At 40.6% G+C, this 25,666-nt stretch overlaps 1 protein-coding gene across 1 annotated transcript in view; it reads left to right on the forward strand.

Annotated features, from left to right (window-relative positions):
* The window catches only part of WDR64 (WD repeat domain 64), a 115,036-nt gene that overhangs the window by 65,712 nt on the left and 23,658 nt on the right, over positions 1-25,666 (forward strand). The window contains exons 12-19 of the mRNA XM_044267023.1: positions 104-279; positions 8,844-9,017; positions 14,247-14,377; positions 17,415-17,516; positions 18,551-18,620; positions 20,282-20,318; positions 21,086-21,225; positions 22,715-22,820. Coding sequence (XP_044122958.1) covers positions 104-279; positions 8,844-9,017; positions 14,247-14,377; positions 17,415-17,516; positions 18,551-18,620; positions 20,282-20,318; positions 21,086-21,225; positions 22,715-22,820 — 936 coding nt within the window. The remainder of the gene's footprint in view (positions 1-103; positions 280-8,843; positions 9,018-14,246; positions 14,378-17,414; positions 17,517-18,550; positions 18,621-20,281; positions 20,319-21,085; positions 21,226-22,714; positions 22,821-25,666) is intronic.

Here is a 25,666-nt window from a genome sequence, read left to right on the forward strand (position 1 = left end):
TTGTTGGTAGAACTCTTTCAATTAGATCGATTTTGTCTGAAATAAAAAAGCAAGCTTTCTATACGTTATTTGTACCTACATAGTCATTTTCCTGTGTGCTCAGGAACGATTAAAATCTGGGACTTCGGCAGCGGGCAGGAGATGAAAGTGTTGCCGGAGGGGAAGGACTGGAAGGAGGAAGAGCACTGGCTACGGTGCCTGATTTTCCTGAAGGCGCAGGAGAAACACCAGTACTTGATCCTCACCTTGGAGCGCAATGGGAAGATCAAAATGGTCCAGGTGAGCAGTGCCAGCTTTGTGTTTGCACTCGACGCGCTCTTCCTGTGAAAACCAGTGGCGTTACGGGAGGAGTTCCATCTCACTCTTCTCCTGCCGGTCAGCTGAGAAGAGCAGCTCTCCACCAGTCTTTCTAGGAGGCTCTTAGTTAAGAGCATCCTTGCTCAGGTCCAAGCCAAGAGCAAAAAAAGACTAGCAGCTCATGGGCAGCATCTCAGCTGCCCAGCGTTTGCTGAAGCATCGGAACCTCTGCAGCAGGTATCAGAAAGGTGAAACTTACCCGCAGCTTTTGCCCCTGCCATTGCCTCTAACCTCATCTAGGGAGAATTCACCAGCAGAGCTGCCCCCCAGCAGGCTCCGTGCAAGGGGGCAGGGATTTCTCTCTGTCCTTAGAACCCATCATGCATTCAGGGACGCTCAAGTCAATTTTTCAGTTTGTCACCCAAATTGCTTTGTTTACTTTAAGGTTAATGTTGCAGTCTGCTCAGGGCCATTTCGGGAGGATTGAGGTAGGCTAATTTATTTTTTTCTGTGAGTCTGTTACCACCAGAGAATGCTAATGCCTACTTCATATTTAAGATGAAGGCCGGATCATTTATCCTGGCTACCGAGTGGATCTCTCTGCCTGGAGCTCAAGGACTCATTGACTTTATTATTCTCCTTCTGAAAGCTGAGAACAGAAAAAAAGAAAATCTTAAATTAGGTTAGCAATCATGAAATTTCAGCATTGATTAAGGTGACTGATGCTGCTACTGCTGGAAAAAAGGAGTGAAAAACATCCCTGATTCAATATACTCTTCCCGTGTTGTCGGAGCCATCCAACAGCACCAGAGAAAGGAATTTCTCAGTAAAAAAAAAATTTCTCAGTAAAAAAAAAAATTTCTCTGTAACACAACAATGGATTGACTTCCCTTCTTCAAGGGAGTGCAGCTGACCATCAGTATGCTTTTCCTAAGAGACCATGTCTATTACAAACACTCCCTTTTTTAAAGACTGCAAAAAACAGCCTGGTGCTGTTCCCACATCAGAATTGCTTTTGGTTTTACTGCAGCATTTGTCACTTTGATTATTCTGCTTCTGCATGTCTCCAAAATCCATAGACAGAGCTTGATGAAGATAGAAAATCTCTCTTATTTGTACTTATATTCTTGCTCTGCCTGTGTAGGCAGAGATTGAGGATTGAGAGAATGAAGCAATACTGAAAACCTTTTATAAAATATACAATAGTAAATGTTTGGGAAGGGTTTTTGTTGTTTTCTTTTTTAAGGTTTTATTTATTTATTTGAGAGCAAGCAAGCGGGTGAGAGAGAACAGAGAGGGAGGGAGAAGCAGGCTCCCCGCTGAGCAGGGAGCCCCGTGCAGGGCTGGATCCCAGGACTCCAAGATCATGACCTGAGCCAAAGGCAGACGCTTAACCCACTGAGTCACCCAGGCACCCCCCCCAGTGTTTGGAATGTTTTAGGGAATTTTTATTAATGTTAAAGAAAAGAGCTTTACAATAAGCATAATGCTGAATGCACACTTACTTATCATTTATGGTTAATGTCTTATTATTATTATTTATTGTTATTATTTGCCTATTAAAAATAAGATATGGTTTGGGGCTCAGTGGGTTAAGCCTCTGCCTTTGGCTCAGGTCATGATCTCAGGGTCCTGGGACTGAACCCCACATCAGGCTCTCTGCTCAGTGGGGAACCTGTTTCCCCCTCTCTGCCTACTTGTAATCTCTATCTCTCTGTCAAATAAATAAATAAATAATCCTAATAAGAAAATAAGATATGGTTTGATTCACATACTTACCTTCTTGAATACTGTTGACCCTTGAACAACATGGGTTTGAACAGTGTGGGTCTACTTATACACAGATTTTTTACAGTACTATAAATGTACTTTTTCTTCCTTATGATTTTCCTAATAACATTTTCTTTACTCTGCTTTGTTTTAAGAATATAGCTTATAATACATATAACATACAAAATATGTGTCAGTCATGTGTTGATGGAGTTGGTAAGGCTTCTAGTCAACAGTTGGCTATTAATTGTTATGTTTTGTGAGAGTCAAAAGTTGTATGTGGATTTTCAGCTGAGTGAGGCTCATCACTCCTAACATGTTGTTCAGTGAATGTATTTTCATTCATTCATTTTTTTTTTTCCAATGAGCATCTAGTAAGTGTGTCTCATGGGCCAGAAAGGTATCTTCCCGTTCATCATGGAACTTATAATTTAATATGAAGGATTGATATTCATCTACCCATAACAAGTGTTACAAATACTTACACAAGTGCCACATGAATTTACTGTGCTGGGCGTGGCCCAGCCAACACAGGAGTCAGGGAGGATTTCTTTGTCCACTGATTTTCAGTGAAATTCAACACTTCAAGAAACACTTTGTGTGCCCCACATTGCTAGAAGTTCTTCCAAATCCCAAGATTCGATGAAAAATAAGGTATTTAGGAACTAGATTATTCAGACCCACCCTCCACTGGAAACGATGAAAAGTTCTGAGTAAAATATTCACTGAATCTCTTAATGAGCACTAAAGAGTTGACAAGATTGGTGACTAAAGATCAGACCAAAAATTTACTCTAAGTGGAGAATGAGAGGTAAGTGAGGAACTAAAACACCATGGCTGTTTTTGTTCCAAGGGCATTTTCCAAAGCTAGAGAGGATTCAGTTTTGGAGACTCCTGCTTGATTAGGAAGGACAAGAAGTCCAGACCCAGGGCCTGCCTAAGGCAAAGAATTTAATACCACATCCATAATATGCTGGGATCCAAAAGTTATACTTTCAGCATAAAAGTAAACCAGAAAGAAAAGAACCAGCTTCCAAAGGGCAAGGCAGGAAAATCTGCCCTTACACAGGGCCAAGCAGGAAAGAAGGGAGAAGAGTAGGAAAACAAAGCAAGATGAGATAAAGCCCTGTTCCTCAGAACTGTGGCCACAAGTAGGAACTCCTATACATTTGTGGGCTAGATGGGCCATGCTTAGGAGGTCAAAGAAATCTCAGCTATGAACTTGATTTAAGGTGATCTAAAACTGATGGTTTTGGCAGGCGCCTGGGAGAAACAAATACAAATCCATCCCAAAGAAAGGCACATTCCCTAAAACCAGAGTCAGGATAATTAAGTGCACAAGAAAACTAGACAAGAAGGTTTGGGCACAGAGATAAGTAAGTAGAACAACAGAACAAAAACAGGTCCATATACAACAGAAGTGGCATAGCAGATTTGTGTGGCAAGAATATATTTTTCAATAAAAGGTTTTGGAGCAACTGGACATCCATATGGAAAAAACTGTAATTATTTTATTTCTGTCTAAGACTATTCCTTGTAGATTAATGACTTCAAAATATTAATGGGAAGACAAAACAATACAAGGTTTAGCAGTCACTATAGGACATTGTCTTTATTGAACTCAGGAGGAAAAGATATCGTAGATAAGACTCAAAAACCACTAATTATTTAAAAAATGGACATATTTGGTTACATGAAACTAACAAATTTTCTTCATCAGAAGTCATCAGAATTAAAGTTACAAGACAAGAGTAGAGTTAAAGAAGAGATTTGAAACACATAATAACCAATTGGATTAGTATGCTGAGTTCTTAGATAATAAATAAGGTGATTAATTCAATAGAAAATGAAAACAGATAGGTGCTTCATAAAACAGCAAACCCAAGTATCCAATAAACATATGCAAAGATGCTAAACTTCGTTAGTAATCAGAGAAATTGAAATTGGAATTACAGTAGATACTCTACTAACAGTGTTGCCGATGAGCAGTCCAATGTGGATCTGATTATTTTTCCTTTACAGCTTATTCCCTTTCTCTGCAAACTTCAACATTATCTTTGTCCCAGAAGCTTAAAGGCTCTGCCTGTATGCATATGTTTTCTCATCAGTTCCACAGGAGACTTTTTAATCTGTAGTCTTGGACGTTTCTTCCAGCTTAGGAACTGTTTTTGTATTATTATTTTTATTATTATATAATATATATATTATTTTTATATTATTTTTTGTACTATATTCTGTATTATTTGTTTATTAAGTATCTTTTGCACATCTGCATCTTTTTCTAATTCAGGAACCCATACTATTTGGATATTGGGTCTTCTGACTCTATCCTCTCAATTTCTTATATTTTTCTTTATGTTTTTCTTTTTAGTCATGCTGTTTTGAAATATTTTTCTCTATCTCTAAGCTATTTGTTCCAGTCTCGAAGAGAAATTAATTCTCCTTCACTTCACCCACCAAATTCGGATGTTTGAAGGCCCCGTTCTGTTGTTTTGTTTCAGTTTTGAACTTCCTTAAGGATTCTTCAGTTTTGCTCAAGCTAACACACCACCAACTGTTCAAGTCAGGGATCTGTTATGCATGTTTTGTCTGTAGTTCTTCTCTCCAGATACTAGCCCCTCTAGCTACGTTTTTTTTTCTGCTCACTAGGATATGGCTACTAGAAAAACACAGGAGTGGCAATTCTGAGAGGGTGAGGTGTGCAGCCTTGCTGTTCCTGAAGGGTGGTTTAAAGATTTTATTTATTTATTTATTTATTTATTTAACAGAGGGATCACAAGTAGGCAGAGAGGCAGGCAGAGAGAGAGTGGGGGGAGCATCTCCCTGCTGACCAGAGAGCCCGATGTGGGACTCGATCCCAGGACCCTGGGATCATGACCTGAGCTGAAGGCAGCGGCTTAACCCACTGAGCCACCCAGGCGCCCCAGTGAGGGGTGGTTTAGTTTAGAGTCCGCACAGCACCCCTGGTGGAGACCATAGCCAGAAGCCTTCCTGCTTCCCATTGTCTCTCCCAATTTCAGAAGTACAGAAGGCTCAGTCCAGCTGTTCAGCTACTCCTCAACTCCTTGGTGGCAAGGAACACTAGGTATATGTCATACTTCCCATTGTCCCCTGGACTCCCCTCCTTCCGGGGATTTAGGTTTGTTTCCGGAGTAATCACCATGTTCAGAGCTTACCCTTGAACTCTCTCCCACCCTGGTTCCTAGGCTTTTGTTTAGCCCAGAGGGTAACAATACCAGAATAACTTTTTTTCCCCCAACTCCAACCCTCATTCTCTGCTTGCCTCCAGATGCTGTTCCCAGAGTCAGAGCTGGGAGTGGAGTGCAGGAAAGATAAACCCAACCTCCATCTTCCCAGACTCTCTGCTGCATCGAACAAACAAATAAGAAAAACTGCTTCAGTAGTCGTATTCTGTTACTCAGGAAACTGCTAAATCATGATGAGTAAGGGGAAGCCTGCATACAATTTATGTATTTCTTCTTAGTGTCTTCAGACCAGTCCTTAATGGCTTGAGCTATAATGTCTCTCTTGTACTTACATTCTTGGTTTTATTTTCCCAAGTCTTGGAAAGACGCTTGTGTCACTGCCTGGTCCTGCCACAAATGTCATTGTATGAACTTCTTCAGTCCTGATCTTCTGGCCACATCATGGGAAGGCAGGTTATCAACTGCCTGGCCTGTCAGTGCAACGTCCTGACCAAAGAGAAGGACAATAATCATCTCACAATCTCAGTTTTAAGGAGACAGAATTATATCCTGCCTGTATAAAAAATTTTTAGAAATTTGCCCCCAAACCCTTGTTAATAAAAACCATAGATTGGGATGCTGGGGCTCGGTTAGTTGAGCACCTGACTCCTGATTTGGGCTAAGGCCATGATCTAGGGATTATGAGATCAAGTCCCACGATGGGCTCTGCCCTCTGCAGGGAGTCTGCTTGAGATTCTCTCTGCCCTTCCCCCTACTTGCAAGCACACACTCTCTCTCTAAAATAAATAAAAATCTTCCAAAAAAGACATAGATCGGTGAGATACTACTGTTGTAACATCATGAACAGAGTGGTATGGGAGTTCAGAGATTTTGAGTAATGAACCCAAAAATAGTTCAAATCCTGAAGATCCACTAACTTCCTTTTATCTGCCCTTCCATCCACGTAACTTTATGTGTTTACTCCTGTAGCCCTATTTTGAGTCCCTTAAAGCAAAAGATCTTCCCTTCAAGGCACTTAAAGTCATTCATGTTCATAGCATCATGCCGACTGCTATTTTCCAGGAGCACCAATTCCTGAAGGCCTGTCTGCCAATACCAAACTGAGATAAAAAGTTTCGCCACTTAGGGCTGAAATGAAAAAAGTAAGGGCAATTTTTCATAAAGCTAATTTTACTTTTTATTTTTGTTTATTTTTATTTATTTATTTTTAAAGATTTTATTTATTTATTTGACAGAGAGAAATCACAAGTAGACGGAGAGGCAGGCAGAGAGAGAGAGAGGGAAGCAGGCTCCCTGCTGAGCAGAGAGCCCGATGCGGGACTCGATCCCAGGACCCTGAGATCATGACCTGAGCAGCGGCTTAACCCACTGAGTCACCCAGGCGCCCCTAATTTTACTTTTTAAATTTAAAGGTTGTATCTTTCCTATTTGTTGGTATTAAATTTTAGCCTTTCTTTTCATAAAATGATGATAACAGAGTTTCCAGTTCCCTTCTCCCCCATGTCCTCTCGGTTAAATTAAATATTAGTAACTCTAAGTCAATAATTCAAAGTTTGTTTGTTTAATTTTACTGTCCCATGGATTCAGAAAGATTGACAGCCATAGTGGCCATCAAGGAGGCATGTGAACTTAACTGAGCTGTTACTCAGTATGTCAGTGTCTGACCACTTCCTGGACACTGCTGAACTTCCTTCTGCTCCCAAAATAGCACAAACTCTAAACAGAGACCCACCCACCAGGTAGGAGGACCACTGGCCAGTACTTTTCAATTAACATAGATACGAGATAACAGAGACCTTAGATCACCTAGAAACATGTTTTTGAAAAATGAAAGAACTTTTATCCATCCACTCACTGAAGTTCTCATTCTACAAATAAGGAACCTTAATAAATAAGGAAACAAAAGCCCAAAGGAAGAGAAACACTTTGCCCAGGCTCTCGCTAGAACCGAGACTGGGAATGTGTTGTCTTTATGTATAGACCAAGATTCTCTCCACTTTACCCAGTTGCTCTCAACCTAAAAGATCTGTGCTCTACTAGAAAAATCACCAAAGGTAAAATTTTGACTTTTATCCCCACACAGAAATTAAAATTCTGAAAATTAATAGTATCTTGACAATAATAACCAGTTAAAAAACAGAATGATCACATTATAAGAGCAAACAAAAATATAAGATGCCTAAAATAAATGTAACAAAAATTTTGTGGAAAAAATTCCTAGAGAACATAAACAATCATCTGAAAATATGGGGAGATACACTATATTCACAAGATGAGATATTACAAAGATCTCTTTATTACATTTGATAAAATGCCTTAGAAAAACAATGAAAAGATAAGTCACACACTGCGGAAAGAGGTAATATACTGTGTCCCAGGTAAATGAGAAAGTATTAGGAAACAGAATTGCTAAAGAAATCCCTCAAATCCAGAAGAAACAACCCAAGAGGAAAATAAACAAAGCACAGGTAAGAAAACCCCAGTGGCTCACAAACACATAAAAAATGTTCAACTCACTAACTTAGGAAAATGTGACTAATATAATCATACATTTAAAATTGTATTTTTAAATATCTCATTTTGAACCCATCATAAGCAAAAACATCATCATCATCATCATCAGTTTAAACCAAGTGTTGACAAGAATGTGAAGAAAGGAAAACTGTTATCTAGATCTCATGAGGGTGGAAATGGGTAATGCTACTTTGAAGAACCACTCATAACATCTAGTCAAGCAAATAATAGCATATCTTACAATTTAATAATTCTGCTCTAGGCACATGCTGCAGAAACTATGGCACCTGTCCATAAAAAGAAGCAGTGAAAAATTGGCAGCAACCTGAACACCCTAGTAGTAGAAGACTGGATAAATAAATTGTACAATGTATTTGTACAATCCTACAAAGGAGCTAAAAATAAATGAACTAGAGTTCCATGTAATAATTTGTTTAAATCTCAAAAATATAATGTTAAGTGAAACAAGAAAGTTAAAGAAGAATTCATACAGTTTGATAACATTTGTAAAAAGGTAAGAAGCCTAAAAGCAGGGTGCCTGGGTGGCTCAGTTGGTTAAGCATCCGACTATTAATTTTGGCTCTGGTAAGGATCTCAGGGTTGTGGGATCGAGCCCTGTGTCAGGCTCTGTGCTGGGCATGGAACCTGCTTGAGATTCTCTCTCTCCCTCTCCTCTGCCCCTCCCCTCCTTAAAAAAAAAAAAGGCTGAAAGCAATACCATTACATATGTACCATGTACATGTATATACATATAACAATATATGATATATGCATATGTGGAATACATGTATAAGTTTATGTAAAAATACTAAGATTTTCATAACTAACGCTATATTCAGGTGGCCTCTGGGAAGGGATAAGAGACAGAAACTGTATTACAGAGGGTTAGACGGGGCTTAAGATTTGATCATGATAATTTGATAATCTATCTACCACCTTGATACCCAGGTGGTCAGTACATCATTGTATTTTCTGTGTTTCTCTGTATCTTTAAAACAGCTCCAAATAAAATAATTAACTGAATTTTTTCATGCACTTGCTGTATATTTATTGAAGGGTAAAGAAGAGGATCTGTATCTCGTGGTGACCTGGGAGCTTCCCAATGTGGTACCTTTGCTACAAGATGGGAATCATACTGTGCATCTGAAGCCATGTCCTAAACCCAGGAACATGCGTATTCCTTTCCCAGATGTCCAGCTGGTAGAGAAAAACATCTCTCAATGTGTAAACGTAAGTTTCATTTCCTGATTTTTTTTTTCCTTTCTATTATGGGAAATTACACAAAAGTAGAGAAAATAATGCATTGAACTTCCACGTGCTGGCCCTCAGCTTCAGAAATTGGGTGTGCATAGCCGAGTGTACTCCTTGTTATTCCTGCCGCTCCCCATGACCACCACAAAAGAATTGTTTGAAGCAAATCCCACATACTGTGCCGTTTCATCCCTGAATATTTCAGTATGTATCTCTACATGGTAATGACTCAAAAAGAGGCATGACACCATTACTTTTAAAGATTTCTTTTCTAAAATAATTTTTAAGAAGTCCTTGATATCATACCATGTTCAGATTTCCTAGATCACCTTATATTTTTTTAACGTTTACAAGGATCAAAACAAGATCCATTTGTGGCATTTAGTGGAAGGGGTCTTAAATCTCCTTTAATCTATAAATATCTTTCCATTTCTCTCTTTCCCTTTATTTTATTTATTTATTCCCTTTATTGTTTGTTTATTGAAGATACTAGAGAGTTGGTGCCATAGTCTCACATTTTCTGTATTTTGCTGACTGCATGCCCCTGGTGTAATTTAAGGAATTCTGTGTGTACTTCTTCTGACCTGACTTCATTGCATGAACTTTGATTTTAGTTTAATAAGACTCTGTAGATGCTGTCATATAGTTCCATCAGGATTTACAAAACAACTGGTTGTCTTTCTTTCAAAAAATAGATAAATTAATTTACAATCTGTAAGACTTTTTGTGAGATATTTATATCCACTCAGTATGGCTGGAGCATGTGTTCACACCTGAGGGGTAGAGTGGGGGGCATGTTTCAGGCTGAAAAACAGAGAAATAAGGAAGCTGCCCTCTTTGTTCTCATAAAAATTTAAGTCGAGGGGTGTCTGGGTGGCCCAGTCATTAAGTGTCTGCCTTTTGGCTCAGGTCATGATCCCAGCATCCTGGGATGGAGGCCTGAGTCCAGCTCCCTGCTCAGCGGGGAGCCTGCTTCTCCCTCTCCCACTCCCTCTGCTTGTGTTCCTTCTCTCGCTGTGTCTCTCTCTGTCAGATAAATAAAATCTTAAAAAAAAATTTACGTCGAATGATTTTTTTTTTGAGACTTTATCCACCATTTGCTTACTCTGATATGAGCTCATCCTTCTCAGCTTTTACTAGGATAAGTGGTCAGAAACCAAAGAATGCACGAAACCACAAATTATAGAGGGAACAATCAAAAAGTCTGGTTTTTCGCCCCTGTCACTAGAGAAATAAACGTACTTTAAGAGAGAATAATATAACTGGTTTCAAAGACTCTGCAAACTATTTTTAAAAGATTTATGTATTTCTTTTAGAGAGGGGGGAAGCGAGAGCAGGAGTGAGGGGAGGGGCAGAGGGAAAGAATTGAAAGCAGGGTCCCCGCTGAGCACAGAGCCCCCTTTGGGCTTGATCTCACAGCCCTGATTTCATGACCTGAGCTGAAACCAAGAGTCAGTCGCTTAATCAACTGAGCCACCCAGGCAACCCTGGAAACTATTATTTTATCATACTATGGAGAGATAATGTATTATTTTCCCTCAAATTTAAATGTCAGTTTAGCACTGCAATTTCAATTCCATTCATAGTTAGTTTAAATCATAAGTAGGTTTCATTGTTTGCTTAAAGGATTTGAAGTCAAAATATACAGTGACTGTGTCGTGATAACATCATCTCATAATTGGGCCAAAGCTGGAAGAACAGAGTGCATCTCCTTAAACAGTCATTCTAGCCCATTTCTTCCAAGTCTGCACAACTGGAAACACTAGATTTGGATCTATGTTCCTTGTTAAGAGCTAATAAGAGCAGGACAATGATTACTGCACAGTGAGCCAGATCTGATACAGTTGGCAAGTTATTACATGGGTAGTGCAAAATGCTTGCTTTGGGGCGGGCAGCGGGGAAGGATCTGTAATAAATTACTGAAGTAATGAAAAAAAATGCCTTTAGGATTATAATAAAAATGTAAATTGTCTTGGAGTTTTGAGCCCTTATGTTTTGTATGTATCATAATTAGCATTTCTAGCAGTTCCTTTTTTGCAATGTATTTTAAAATGACTATATAGATGGAAAGTCGGCAAAAGTCACATAGTGGGAAAAAAATCGGGTTGTGCATGGAAATCCTCTTTCTCTAAAACTCTTGGATTTAGGAAGCACTGTTTTGTGAACACCCACTATGCAGCTTGCATTGTTCTTAGCACCGGGAAGGCAAAGATTACTGAGCAGTGGGACCTGTTCGACTCCACTGGAGCAACCGAACAGAGAACTTGGGAGGATTAGACCAGACGAGGGTCCCCCCAAATCACTGCTGATGAGGTCGGAAAGAATTACCAAGACTTAGCTCGGCCCAGATAGGAAGTTTCGTGGGGGAGCCGAGAAGACAGAGTGAATGCCAGGTGGAGGAGAAAAAATGAAAAACGTCCCAAAGGTGAGAAAGGGCCTGGCTGGTGGAGGGATAACCGGAAGCATCTTGGTGTGGCTGAAGGAAGGCAGGGAGGGAGGGAAAATGGAGATGGACAGAGAGGGAGGGCTGGCTCGTGCTCACGGTGTTAAAGCACTTGAGTCTTGTATGAGAAAGGAAAAGCCAGTGAGGGGCTGTAGATGGGAAATGGCACGATCAGGTTGGGGTCGTGGATACCGATTGGGCCAGCGCTTGATGAGAGTTTTGAATGGGACAAGACGGCAGGAAGGAGACTCGGGCAACAGCCCACTGTTGTAGTTGAAGGACGGAAGGCCATGACAGTGAGGAGGCTGGAAGGAGAGGTTTCGAGCAATGTTTAGGTGGCAAAAGTAGCGGAACTTGGGCTTCGTTAGGGACGGATGTTATGCAGCTGGGAGAGGAGGGTCCTGAGAGGAAGGAGGGAGTCAAGGACAGCGTGGAGCTAACTCGAATGACTGGACCGGGACACGGTGCTCCCAGGGAGCTGTAGAATGGATTGAAATAATGTGCTTGAAGGAGGCAAGAAGTTACACCTATTGACTTTGAGATACCTGTGAAAAATTTCTAAGTATACAACCCTGAAGCTTATGGGAGGGACGGGCTAGATGATCAGGGCATTGAGATTGGGATGATGATTAAAACACAGGGGCCAAGACTGCCCAAAAAGAGTTGGAAAAAAGAGAAACAAATGGGCTAGAGGTAAACTCTCAGCATACTCATATCTAACAGATTGGCAGAGAAAGAGCCTGTCAGGAGGAAACAGAAAAGGGAAGGTCATACGGACACAAGCAAAATTAGGGTCTAGTGTCCAGGTTGTCAAGAGAGTAAGAAGTTTCAGGAAGGAGAGAGCAATTCAGAATGACAAGAATTATACACTTGTAATCTTTTTTTTTTTTTTTTTTTTTAATTTGAGTATAGGGCACCTGGGTGACTCAGTGGGTTAAGCCTCTGCCTTCAGATCAGGTCATGATCTCAGGGTCCTGGGATCGAGCCCCGCATCGGGCTCTCTGCTCAGCAGGGAGCCTGCTTCCCCCTCTGTCTCTGCCTGCTTCTCTGCCTACCTGTGATCTCTGTCAAATAAATAAATAAAACCTTTAAAAAAATAAATTTGAGTATAGCGGACACACAGTGTTACATTAGTTTCAGGTGTACAAGTTAGCGATTTTTAAAAAAGATTTTATTTATTTATTTGAGAGAGACAGAGCTAGTGACAGAGAGCACAGTCGGGGAGGAGAGGGAGAAGCAGGCTTCCCGCTGAGGAGGAAGCCCGACATGGGACTCCATCCCAGGACCCCGAGATCACAACCCGAGCCGAGGGCAGATGCGCAACCGACTGAGCCACCCAGGCACCCACAACTAAGTAATTTTAAGAGTTTATACATTATGCTCTGTTCCCTGCAAGTGTAAATACCATCCGTCCTGATACATTGCTATTCCATCATTGACTCTATTCCTTGTATTGTGCCTTTTATTCCCATGACTTACTCCTTTTGCACCTGGAAACCTGTGTCTCCCTCTTCCCAGCTCCTTTTTGCCCAGCTTCTCACTCCCTTCCCCCTCTGGCAACTCTCAACTTGTTCTTTGTATTTATAGGCTCAATTCCACTTCTGGTTTATTTGTTTTTTAGATCCTACTTCTAAGTGGAATCATACAGTATTAGACTTTCTTGGTCTGACTTATTTCACTTATCATAATACCCTCTAGGTCCATGCATGTTTTTCTCAAATGGCACGATCTCGTCCTTTTGCAAATTTTAATTCCAGTAGAGTTAACAGACACTATATTAGTTTCAGGCGTCCAATACAGTGAGTGAGTCAACACTCCCTATGTCACACTGTGTTCATCACGACAAGTGCACTCCTTAATCCCCACCACCTGTTTCATCCATCGCCTCCCCCACCTCCCCTCTAGTAACCAGCAGTTTGTTCTCTAAGTTAAGAGTTTGTTGGGGGCGCCTGGGTGGCTCCGTCAATTAAACATCTGCCTTCAGTTCGGGTCATGATCCTGGGGTCCTGGAATCAAGCCCTGAGTCTGGCTTCCTGCTCAGTGGGAAGTCTGCTTCTCCCTCCCACTCCCTCTCTGTGCTCTCTCTCAAATAAATCAATAGAATCTTTAATGGAAGGAAGGAAGGGAGGGAGGGAGGGAGGGAAAAAGGAAAGAAAGAAAGTGCTTAGTGTTAAATAGAAAAAGTTTTCACAGGGACACTGGACTCTTGATCTCAGCTCAGGATTCTGGGATCGAGCCCTGCATTCAGGCTCTACACGTGACAGGGTGTCTTCTTGAAGATTCTCTCTGTCCCTCTCCCTCTGCCCCTCCCTCTGCTGTGTGCTCTCTCTCTCTCTCTTTCTCTCAAATAAATAACTGAATCTTAAAAAGTTTTCATTGTATACTATGGAGCAGAAGCCAATCAGTGAGTGAAAAGGAGGTTAATGAGGAGAATCATCCAATGCAGAAGATGTTCAAGAAGTCTGAAGGGAAGAGAAGGATGGCAAGGTGATCTCACCGTTGGTTGGTCAAGAAAGAGTAAGTCAAGGCTGAGAGGAAGGAGTCAGTAGATGGAAGAGAATATTTTGTTATTTTAATGAATTCAGCAAGTTAAAAAAATTTTAATGTGAAACTAACTCAATTTTACTAAATTTCATAGTAATTTATAATAGTAACTTTAAGTAACTTTAAAAAATCATAAGATATTTTGTCTTAATGGTAGAATAACAAAGTGTACACATAGTGGTTAGATACTGGTCCATGCGTCTGTTTCCTTCCTTCTTCAGAGTCCTGACATCAGTACGGAAGTGAACTGCATTGATTTATTACAAGTAGAAGGATATAATTTGATTGCTGCTGGAACCTTAAATGGTGTGATTATCTTATGGGATTTTATAAACTTTACTGTCAAAGAACTGTAAGTTTTTTTTTTCCTTAAGCAATATAAAAGTTGTACTGCAATAGAGCCAAAGTAACATTCAATATTTTTTTTCTTTTTTTTAAGCAATAAATAACAGTGGCAGAGCAGTAATGATAACTCTCAGGAGAGGCTTTTCTGGAAGTTACACTCATGAGATTTGCTCCTGATATCCAAATCCCAGAATTATATGAATAAGATGAACTTTAAGTATTCATAATCCATAATTCAGATGCCTTGACTTTTACACTTATCCCTCTAGTACATGCTTTCATGTGGAATCTTGTCCAAATTTATAACCTCAACAAAAAAGTTAAAATATGAGTCTTAAACACTAATCTCCCTGGAGCTTTAAAGACACATATCTGGAATTACTATCTGGGTTACCAACAACACCCCTAAAACCCCAAACTTTGTCCCAGTCTACCCCTCCCCCGTGTATCTCCTCCTCCTATATTCCCAGTGACACCACCATCTACTCAGTCACCAAAGTCAAATGGTAAGTGGCATTCTCGATGGGTTTTCAGTGCTAACAGGGTGTGGATATGCAATTACATAAACCAGTATCAACCAATTAGATTTTCCCTGTACCCATGGCCAAAAGCTTTATCCATTCCCTGATATCCATTTCTTTTTATTTTCTTTTCTTTCTTCCTTTCTTTCTTTCTTTCTTTCTCTTTCTTTCTTTCTTTCTTTCTTTCTAAAGAGAGAGAGAGAGCGCATACACACATGAAATGGGGGAGGGGCAGAGAGAGAGGAGAAAGAAAAATCTCAAATCGATTCCCCACTGAGCTTGGCGCTGGACTCGGGGCTTGGTCTCACAATCTTGAGATCGTGATTTGAGATGAAATCAAGAATCTGATGCTTAACTGAGCTCTTCAAGTGCCCTCCCCCACCTCCACTATCCATTTTGAAATGTTCTGACCATTGGCTGTAAAGGAAATAATATAACAAGGTATTTTTTTGCTATGGATGGGTCATAAACAATCAGCTCTCCCCAGTTGGCTATTTGGGCTGTAAGCAGGAACCATGCATGAACATCCTATGTCAAAGGAAATTGTAATATTGTACTTTGAAGCATAAGATGGTCAAGAACCTTAATGAATGAATAAAAACAAAATCAAGACTATCGAAGCATTCAGAGGAAGAGAAGAGGCGTAAAAGAGGGAGAAAAGAGTAAGAAAGGACAGGGAAAAGAGGAAAATGCAGAAGACATCTTTGCCTCTTGACTTATAATGCCTTACATACTCCTGGTCCACTTGGACGCCATGCCTCTTTCCAGTCGAAGTCTGAGTCATTACTTTGAACCAACTTTTGAAGGGACATACTCCTTTCCTCTTTGGATCCTGAATTGATTCTCCTTTCAACCTTCTGTTGAATTAGCTCTTTCTGGAGCCCCCTCCCTCTGTACCTCAGCCCCACCCCTGCGAGGCCCTGCCCCTGGAACTCTTACCATCCTTCCATTCCTCCCTTTCACACCTGGCCTTTTTGAAAGACAAGGTTTACTTGCCCCTTGTCACCCATACCAATATGCACTGTGCCGTTCTTTACCCTCTTATTAAAGCAGTTTTGCTACCACAGCTTTAGGAGGGAAGCCCCCCAAGAATGTTCCCAACTTGAAGGAGGAGATGCTCCTTGTTGAAGGGGTAGGCATGTTGCCAAGAAAGGCACACAAACCCAACCTCCAGAGAAAAATAACAGTACAGTGAGCCATACATCATATTCCCTTCCCATGATAAGATGATTATACAAAAATAACTGATTTAGAATCACTTTAGTATTTTGCAAAACATCCAGTTTAGTGCAGAACTGTTGAATGTAGCTGGGGCCCAGCGTAAAAAAGGCTCTAAAGTTGAAGGTGGTTTCCATGTTGGTGGCAGAAGCCATCTCTACCTCTACCTCCGATTTGCTTAAGATCCCTTCACCAGTCAGGAGAAATAGCCTTTCTCTTCCTGTTCAAAGGCTCATGCATTTTTGGGTCCAAACTGGAAATTGTTCTTGCTGATTACTAATCATTTGGCTCACCCACACAACAGAAGAATCCAAAAAGTTCGAGCTCCGCACATCATCAAGCTCACAGGCCTTTCTCCAGAGCTTGATTCACTCCCTAGGACCTTCCTCCATCACTCTGCAGGGCAAACTGGCAGAGGCAATTCCCACTAAAGGAAAAGGAATGCTTTGCTACAAGATCTACTTTCAGTAAAGAAGGTTAAGTGTGACTTTAGGAGCCGATCATGAAGTACCACTCTAGGCAGCTGAGGGACTATCACTGTGCCCCCCGGGAAGCAGCCCAGAAGGATGTATGGTTTGTTGGCAGCTGGGTTGGTGGGAAGTGAGCCATTAGAATAGGATCGCCCCTGAATTACCTGCTTGTCCCCTTCACTCATTTCTGTGCTCCCTGAGGTTAATCGCCCTATTTTATTCAAATTTGTCCCTCCATTTACTCAAAGAGTAGAATTCTATTCTTTAAATTTTCTGACACTTCAAGGAGCTTATCTGTAAGCCCACTCTGACCTACAATTAGGCTGACTAGACCAGTTAATTGGGCTAACAGACATTTATTTATTTGTTTGCTCATTTGTTTCTTAAATTTTTTAAAGATTATTTATTTATTTATTTGACACAGAGCAATCACAAGTAGGCAGAGAGACAGGCGGGGGTGGGGGTGGGGAAGCAGGGTCCCCACTGAGCAGAGAGCCTGATGCAGGGCTCAATCCCAGGACCCTGAGATCATGACCTGAGCCGAAGGCAGAGGCCCAACCCATTGAGCCACCCAGGCGCTCCTGTTTGTTTCTTTCTTTATTTTCATTTTATTTCATTTTGGATTAAAAGACTTTTAAACCGCAAATGGTCATAGTGTTGCACAGGGCCTCATTCAGGAAGACAGCTTCCAGCTCTATACCTTTGGGTTTTTTCTCGTGTTCCAGGACAGCCACACTGCGGGAGTTAATCAGCTCATCATGGCGTGTATCAAATGAGTGGTGTGAGTTGCCTTAACTTGTAAGTGTTTATTTTGTGAATGTGTATTTCCTTCCAGGTACAGACCTGAAGATTGCTTCATTGTGGACCCTGATTTGGATCCCAAACGCTTTAGGATTAACAACATCCTGTTCCTCTTTCGAAACCCCGAATGTGCAAGGTAACTCGGTACCTCCTGATGAAGAAATACTGCTCAGATATATGTAGCGATGTCCCAAGAGTTCTGCTTATCCCAGAAGTTGCAACCAAGGGAGGACAAGTTGGCTGTCCTGTTTGGCTTAAGCTTTCTTCCCTGTTGCTGCCTTTTGTAGGCAGGGGGTCCCCGGGGATCCGCTTTGCGGTGCGGTGTTCTAATCTCCCTTCCCACAGCAGCCTCACACCAATCTCTAACACCAGCAGAGGAGATAGCAAATGCGCAGCTGACCACACTGTGGCCAAAATTGAGGCTTCTGTGAGCACTGACATGGGGCAGAAGGAAGCACTTGCCGGGCAAAAGTGACAGCCCCTGACAGCTGCTGTCACAGGACAGTCACTGAAACTGGGCCATGTCCACCCCTTTCTGAGGGAGCAGGGCCTTGTTTTGTCCTCTTCATATATGCTTGAGAGCTCTGATTTTCAGGCAACACGTAACAGTAAACATATCTCCTGGGAAGAAACCAAAAGCAGCAATGAGCCCGTGTATAGAAACTTCCCTACCCCTTGACTTGAAATTGCCGCCTTCTGAGACTATTTTTTGAAGATTTGTTCCATATCGATCCCTGCGCCAGAACCTAGGCCACTTTCCAGCCCATTCCAGCAGAGCACTACCGAGATGACCAGGCCAGGACTGAATACCACGGAGCAGAAGTTAGCCAGGCTTCCCAGGGGCCCAGCTCCAGCCCACTTCTGCTATTTCAGGGTCAGCTTCTGTGACTGAATCTAGCCTGAGCTTTGGGACAGGGCAAATTTTTATTTCCCAGACTCGAGCAACAATCAATCTTAATTACCAAGGCTCCCCAACAGTGTCTAGCAACACCAGACAGATGAACGTTGTAACACAAGGTATCAGGTGTGACTCGTGTCTTAAGGAAGTGGCTCAGGACCCACAGATGATAAGAGAAGCGACCCACAGAAGTTCAAGCAGAGACAAGCGCACTTCGGGTGTGATGGATTGTCTTCACCTTTCCTCCTTGGGTTTCCTCCCTCTCCTTGTAGGAGACCGAGCCAGGATTCTGTGTGCTCTTCATCCCAGTGTGATTCTAGTAAAGGTCCACAGAGTAGCAAGGTAAGCAAGAAATAGAGTATATCTTCCCGTTACACTCAGCATTGGTTCAGAAATGGTGATTTGTCCCGTGTGAACCCCTCCTTTGACAGAGGGTCAAGGTGGGGAAATTCTGTGTGTACATGTGCATTTAAAAACTCGTTTTCCTAGAAAACAGTGTCTAAACTGTGCTCATCATTCATTCCCATGTTTTCAAGGCTTTGCATATCTGCAAATCATCAACGTGTACTTATAAATAAAATAAATTTTAAAAATAAATAAATAAAATAAATTACAGATGCTTTTACACTTCTTAAAATCATAAAACAATTCTAGGCAATCTCTTTTGCTAAAAAGTAAAACACATTTCACAGCACAACTTGTAACTTGGATTTCAAACTCTGTTCTCAGTCCCGGTTTTATAGATTTTACACATTACATCTCTAGGAGGATTTTGTTTAAAGGAGACTTTTTACTGCAAAACTTGTTTTAGAACCACTAGTTTTGTGGAAAGAATAAACTTTTAAGGATGTAAGAGTCAGACAGACGGAACACTTCAATCCCAAATGCTCCTTTTATTTTCTGACTAGTTTTAGATATATCACCTAATCTCTGAGTTTCTGTTTCTTATCCGTAAAAAAGGAATAACAAAGCCTAACTCACAGGGCTGCCGAGAGAACTGGAGATCACAGACACCAAGAACTTGGCATGCCTTTCAGATGTGGTTACTCCTATCATTAAGCCCTACCTGAGCCACGAGAATGTGGCTCTCTAGGGTAACGAGAATGTTACCCTATTTGTGAACATCATGATCTCTATGATACATTTTTTCAGAATTAATTCAAAACTAACTGAAATGAATGCTTAGAGCCATCAAAAGAAATGAAATCTTGCCATTTGCAATGACGTGGATGGAACTAGAGGGTATTACGCTTAGCGAAATAGTCAGAGAAAGACAATTATCATAGAATCTTCCTGATATGAGGAATTTGAGAGGCGAGGGAGGGGACTTGGGGGGTCAGGAAGGAAAAAATGAAACAAGATGGGATCAGGAGGGAGATAAACCGTAAGAGACTCTTAATCTCACAAAACAAACTGAGGGTTGTTGGGGGTTCTAGGGGAAGGGATAGAGTTGTTGGATTATGGACATGGGGAAGGTATGTGCTATAGTGTGTGCTGTGAAGTGTAAACCTGGCGATGCACAGACCTGTACCCCTGGGGCTAATAATACATTTTATGTTAATAAAAATAATTTTTAAAAAAACCTTTAAAAACCCTAATGCTTAGAAATGTAAATTTAACAGAGAACAAAGGTCTTGCCAGAAGAGAGGGGTGGGGAGATGGGCAAAATGGGTGAAGGGGAGGAGGAGGCAGAGCGTTCCAGCGGTAGAATGAATAAGTCACAGGAAAAAAAAAAGATACAGCATACAGAATAGAGTCAAGTGGTATTAGAATGGCGTTGTATGGGGACAGATGTGAGCATAGCATAAGGTAAAGACTTGTCTAGTTGGGAGTTGTACACCTAAAACTAAAGCAACAATGTAACATTGTGTGTCAACTATACTCCAATATTTAAAAATTTTTTAAAAAGGAATGTGAATTCCCCTGAAAAATCTACTCACCCAATGTATCTCGTTTCTTTACAATGTCACAGAAATATTTTCTTGTTTTCTCCCCTAATTCAGGGAAGCAAACAGAGCATACACGACAATGAAGTTAAAGGTCAGTATGAAATCACCCCTCTTGTTTGTAACAATTCCTTTGCAACAGGGAGTTTAGGTTATAGAATACTCTTAATGAAGGTACAGTATGTTCTCTTTTTTAAAAAAATAGATTTTGCTTATTTATCTTAGAGGGAGAGAGAGCATGAGTTGGGAGAGAAGCGGAGGGAGAGGGGCAAGCAGACTCCATGTTGAGCACGGAGCCCAACACAGGGCTTGATCCCAGAACCCTTGAGATCATGACCTGAACCAAAGTCAAGAGTTGGACACTTAACCTACTGAGCCACACAGTCACACCTACAATGTATTCATTTTGTGACTAGATATTGACGTGTAAGATTCTGTATTCTAAGAGGTAGAATTTCCATTTTTAAATACTAATTCTAGATTTTTAAAAACCCAATACATTACTGAAGCTCTTAGTCTTCAGCCCATTTCCTCAAACTTATACTTGATTCATAAACCATTTTGGACATGCAAGTCTTACACTGGATGTATATGGACTTTTAGCTGTTATATACAGGGCAGAGGCTTTTGTAATAGGGTCAAAATAAACTTTTCAGGCTTTTCCAGTGATCCAGGATTCTGTTTGTGAATGCTTTTTTGTCCTCTGCCCTGAGTGAAGTTTGCTGGGATTGAGAAACATGTTCTAAGAAAAAAGAATGTGTTGGTTTACTATTTTCCTACCTGCCTCCTCTTTTATAGTCTATAAAATTTGAAATTCCAAGTATTGTAAACACCCACGGTAGCTCATTAACTTTTCTGTAGGTGAGAAACATGATGTCACAGCGGGACCGCAACAGCCAGTGGACAAGAAATATCCTGCAGGCACCGGTGTCATCGATACTCAGCCCCCTGTCATAGTCACCGCTCATGAGGACGGACACCTTCGCTTTTGGAAGTTGGAGGTGATGGGGCCCATTGCTTACCTGGAGCAGCAGAGAGAGATAGAAGTAGTACTCAATGAATCCTAACCTAAGGTTCTAGAGTACATCCACTTCTAGTATTCTTCAACCTTTTAGCCAAATTGCTGGCTTTGCAGCCTGCTCCCTGAAAGTGCTATCCAAACTTTACAACAGGCCATTTTGTAACTCAAGAGGTCAAAACTGCTAAATTAACTATTTCAAATCTTCATTTTCTTTTTTTTTTTTTTTAAGGTTTTATTTTTAGGTCATCTTTACACCCAATGTGGGGCTGAAATTTATAACCCCAAAATCCTCTATGGACTGGACTATCCAGGCACCCCTACCACTCTTTTCTTTAAATCAAGCTATGATTACACACCACTCAATATTTCATTGGACATGTAAATAATATTAGAGGATATTAATGATATAGTAAAAGAATATAAGAACACTCAAGTGTTTGAATATCTATAAATTTTTAGTTATCCAAGCTATTGGAAGAAGTTATTACATCGTACTGTGTGTCCTTAAGTATTTTACCATGAAAAAATAACTTTTATTTACCAGAAGGTTTTAAATGACTTGGAGCAGAGTGTCGTGGAGTTTAAAGTTCATAAAATCAATAAAGACATGATAGAAGGAAGGATGTAAACTTGGTGACAAGGAAATCATTAGAGAGGCTTGGGAAACCCAAGAAAGAGCAACTGTTCGGTATGGCAGAGGGTGGGTCCCAGCATCACAGAACAACACAGCTCTCTGCTGGGCAAAACGCCCAAGTCTATCAGTAGCTTGTAGCTTCTCAGTGGGAAACCCTTGGTTTGAAAATACGAACTATCAACAGCTTTCCCTGAGAGTACTGAAGTTTTGGAGCAATGCCAAAATAAGAGAGAGAAACAGAAGAAAGATTAGATCCAAGTAAATCTCAGGATACGAGTGGCAGGTGCAAATTCTTTCTTCCGAAGCATGGGTATTTATTCTCTAATACGGTGTCTGTGGAAGTCATTCCTGGCCTTGACTTATCCTAAGAGATGAAAAACAATCTGCTCAATTTGAATCTCTTACAATCCCGTTGTCTTGCGTCAACATTCAACAATAGATATTTCTGGAAAGGCAAATGTAATAACATTACTGCTTGAAACAAGTGAAGTACATTTAAACCTGAAAATAATGTTTGTTTAGAAGGAAAACCTGTACCCAGAAAAGAGGTCTGAGGAAGTGCATGGAAACAGTCATAGGAAACGTAAGAATCACTCCCAAGTACAGCAGGGGTCTGTAATGATCAGAGTCTGTTGCTCTTAATTCATAGTTGTTACATCTTCATGAATATTTCATTTCAAGGAAGTCAGTCCCTACAGATAATCTCAGTTAGTTTTTAATCACAAAAAAGAGAATCCTATTTCAGTTGTAGAGATAATTTTTAGATGGAATTTTTAAAGAGAAATTTAACTCCAATATTAATATTTTATAGAATTTATTATCCTACTTTATTCAGGGAAAATTGCTGAAAAATATGCTGCCTTTCACAAAACATTCTGCCATTTCTCTGACGTCGCTGTGTACGGATTTGTGCAGCCGGATACTTCTGACCGGGAACATGGGTAAGTCCTGCTCAGGGCGTCGGCACCAGGAAGCTCCCTCACCTGCACGACCAAGAAGTGCAGATAGGATAACACAGAACTTTTATTGAGACAAAAGACTAAGAAGGATGCCTCAGCGTGAGAGAGTGTTAGGAACGGCTTGCTGAATAAATGGAACAATGAATGAGTGTCCTGACAACCTAGTCCATTCCCAGCTCTTTATTTAAAGCAAGACATCCTATTTTTTTTCCCCATCTTTAAATGGGGTACGTTTTTTTTTCCATCTTTAAATAGGACTACCTGTTCCCTCACCTTACATATGGGAAAAGTGTACAGTTTTCATTTTGAATCTTGGAAGTTATATTGCATTAATCTTCATTATTAAGGGGAATAATGGCATTAATTAGGAAAGGGATTCTTCTCAATAGGGGACTTTTATATTGATTGTTACAACTCATAGAGTTGGTCTTGACCCTTTCATGTAACACAATCCTCTCTTTTTAAAAAAAGATTTTATTTATTTATTTAGAGAGAGAACAAGAGAGAATCTTTTTTTTTTTAAGGTTTTATTTATTTTTTGAAAGAGAGAGACCATGAGAGGGGAGAAGGTCAGAGGGAGCAGCAGACTCCCCATGGAGCTTGGAGCCTGACGTGGGACTCGATCCTGGAACTCCAGGATCATGACCTGAGCCAAAAGCAGTCACCCAACCAACCGAGCCACCCAGGCACCCCTGTGAGAGAGAATCTTAAGCACGCTTCACGCTCAGTGCAGAGCCCCACGCAGGGCACAGGACTTGATATCACAACCCTAAGATCATGATCTGAGAAGAAACCAAAAGTCGGACACTTAACCAACTGAGCTATCCTGGTGCCCCAACAATTCTCTTTTTCAATGCTGTATTTTCTTTCTTTAATTTTTTAAAATAAATCCTGAATTTTCTTTCTTTTCATCTCTCCCAACTTTGAAAGATTATGTGTGTGTGTGCATGCATTTTTAAATTTTACTAGTGTTTAAGTTCTTTAAAAAAAAAAACAACACAACCAAACAAACAAACAAAAAAACCTACCCAGTTTGTTAGAGTTTATACTGAAACAGCATCTTTTCAGTTAAACAAAAGCTTGGCCCACTTTACCTTTCCTTTTGTTCTATACCCACTCCTTCACTTATCATTTGCCAATTTAGTAATCTTGAGATTTGCATGCAAGATACTGCTGTTACATTAATATTTAAATTTTACATCTTCTCCTTAAAGAACATTGTTCTCATTTCAAAACTTATTTTGCAAAAGTCCCAACAAACCAGTTTGTGGCACCAATTAATAATTACTAATAATTCAGTCTTCTGGAAATTACAGAGAATTTTTTTTATATTTATATTCAGTATAACCAGGAACTTTACAATATATGTTTAAAGTTATCTTTATTTTATCTGGTTTTATTGCTCACCACCTGTCCTATTATACTCTAATATCCTTATTCTTGAACTCTTTTATATGTCCATCTGTATGGTTTCTATCATCATTTCTGTTTACAGCCACCCAGAAAAAAAATCTAAGGTCAAGCAAATCTATTCCTTTTAAAAAATATTTGCCTGCATATTTTTGCACTAACTGTACCTACTCTACTATGGCATAAGTTTTTTCTAGCAAAATACATAGAACTAAAATTTGACATTATCCTCAGAAGTCTCAGACGGCATCTCTGCCAGGGTTACTAAGAGGGAACACCTCGTTATCACAGAGTCCTTCTACTTCTTGAGGTTTGTGTTTTTTGTTGTGATCTAGATAACTAGAGTGGGTGGGTTTGGGATCCTATCAAGCTTCAACTATAGTATAATTAAAGAAGACTGTAGGTTATGACCTTAGGCTTCCTATTCCTGTGCCACTGTAGATGTTAACAGAGCTATGTAGTTTGCTGTCTAGTCACTGTTTTAAATCAGGAATCCTAGGACATTATTAGTTGTTGTTGGTTTTTTGTTGTTGTTGTTAAATGGGCTTTTTTTTAAAATTTCAGCTTCAAGTTCACAGAAAAAATCAGTAGAAATTAGAGAATTCTCATACACATCCTGCCCTTACCCTCCCTAATACAATCCTCCCCCTACTTTTTTAAAAAAGATTTATTTATTTATTTATTTAAAAGAGAGCGTGCATGCAGGGGCTAGGGGTGAAGGGGCAGAAAGAGAGGGGGAAACGTCTCGAGCAGACTCCCTGATGAGCATGGGGCCCAACGGAAGAGCTCAGTGGCAGCACCCTGAGATCAGACCTGAGCCAAAGGCAAGAGAGGGGTTCTCAGCGGGCGGCACCCCTCAGGAAGTCCCTGGCTGCCCCCACTTTCAATATCCTGCAAGAGAGTGGTACGTTCATTACAACTGCAGCACCTGCAACGACATGTCAGTATCATCCAAAATGCGTGGTTCACGCGGGGCCGTGTGTATTCTACGGGTTTTGAGAGATGTCTGGTGACAAGCATCCACCATTCTAATACCTCAGAGAGTCGTTCCAGCAAAAATCCCCTGCGTCCTGCCTCTCCTTCCTTCCCTCCTCCCCAGCTTCTGGCAATTATTGACCTTTTTATTGCCTCCACAGTTTTGCTTTTCACAGAAAATAGTAGTGGAAATCACATACTACATAGCCTTTTCAGACATCTTTCATTTAGAAATAATCCATTTAGGTTTCCTCTGTGTGTCTTCATGGCTTGATATCTCGTTTAATTTTAGGGCCAAATAAGATTCCACTGTCTGGATGGACGCAGTTTACTCATCCATTCACCCGCTGAAGGACATCTTGGTTACTTCTACGTTTTGGCAATAATGTACAAAGCTGCTGTAGACATCTGTGTGTGTTTGTGTGGAAAACAGTTTTCAATGC

Source organism: Neovison vison, chromosome 10 (assembly GCF_020171115.1).
Source record: "Neovison vison isolate M4711 chromosome 10, ASM_NN_V1, whole genome shotgun sequence".
NCBI classification, from domain to species: domain Eukaryota; kingdom Metazoa; phylum Chordata; class Mammalia; order Carnivora; family Mustelidae; genus Neogale; species Neogale vison.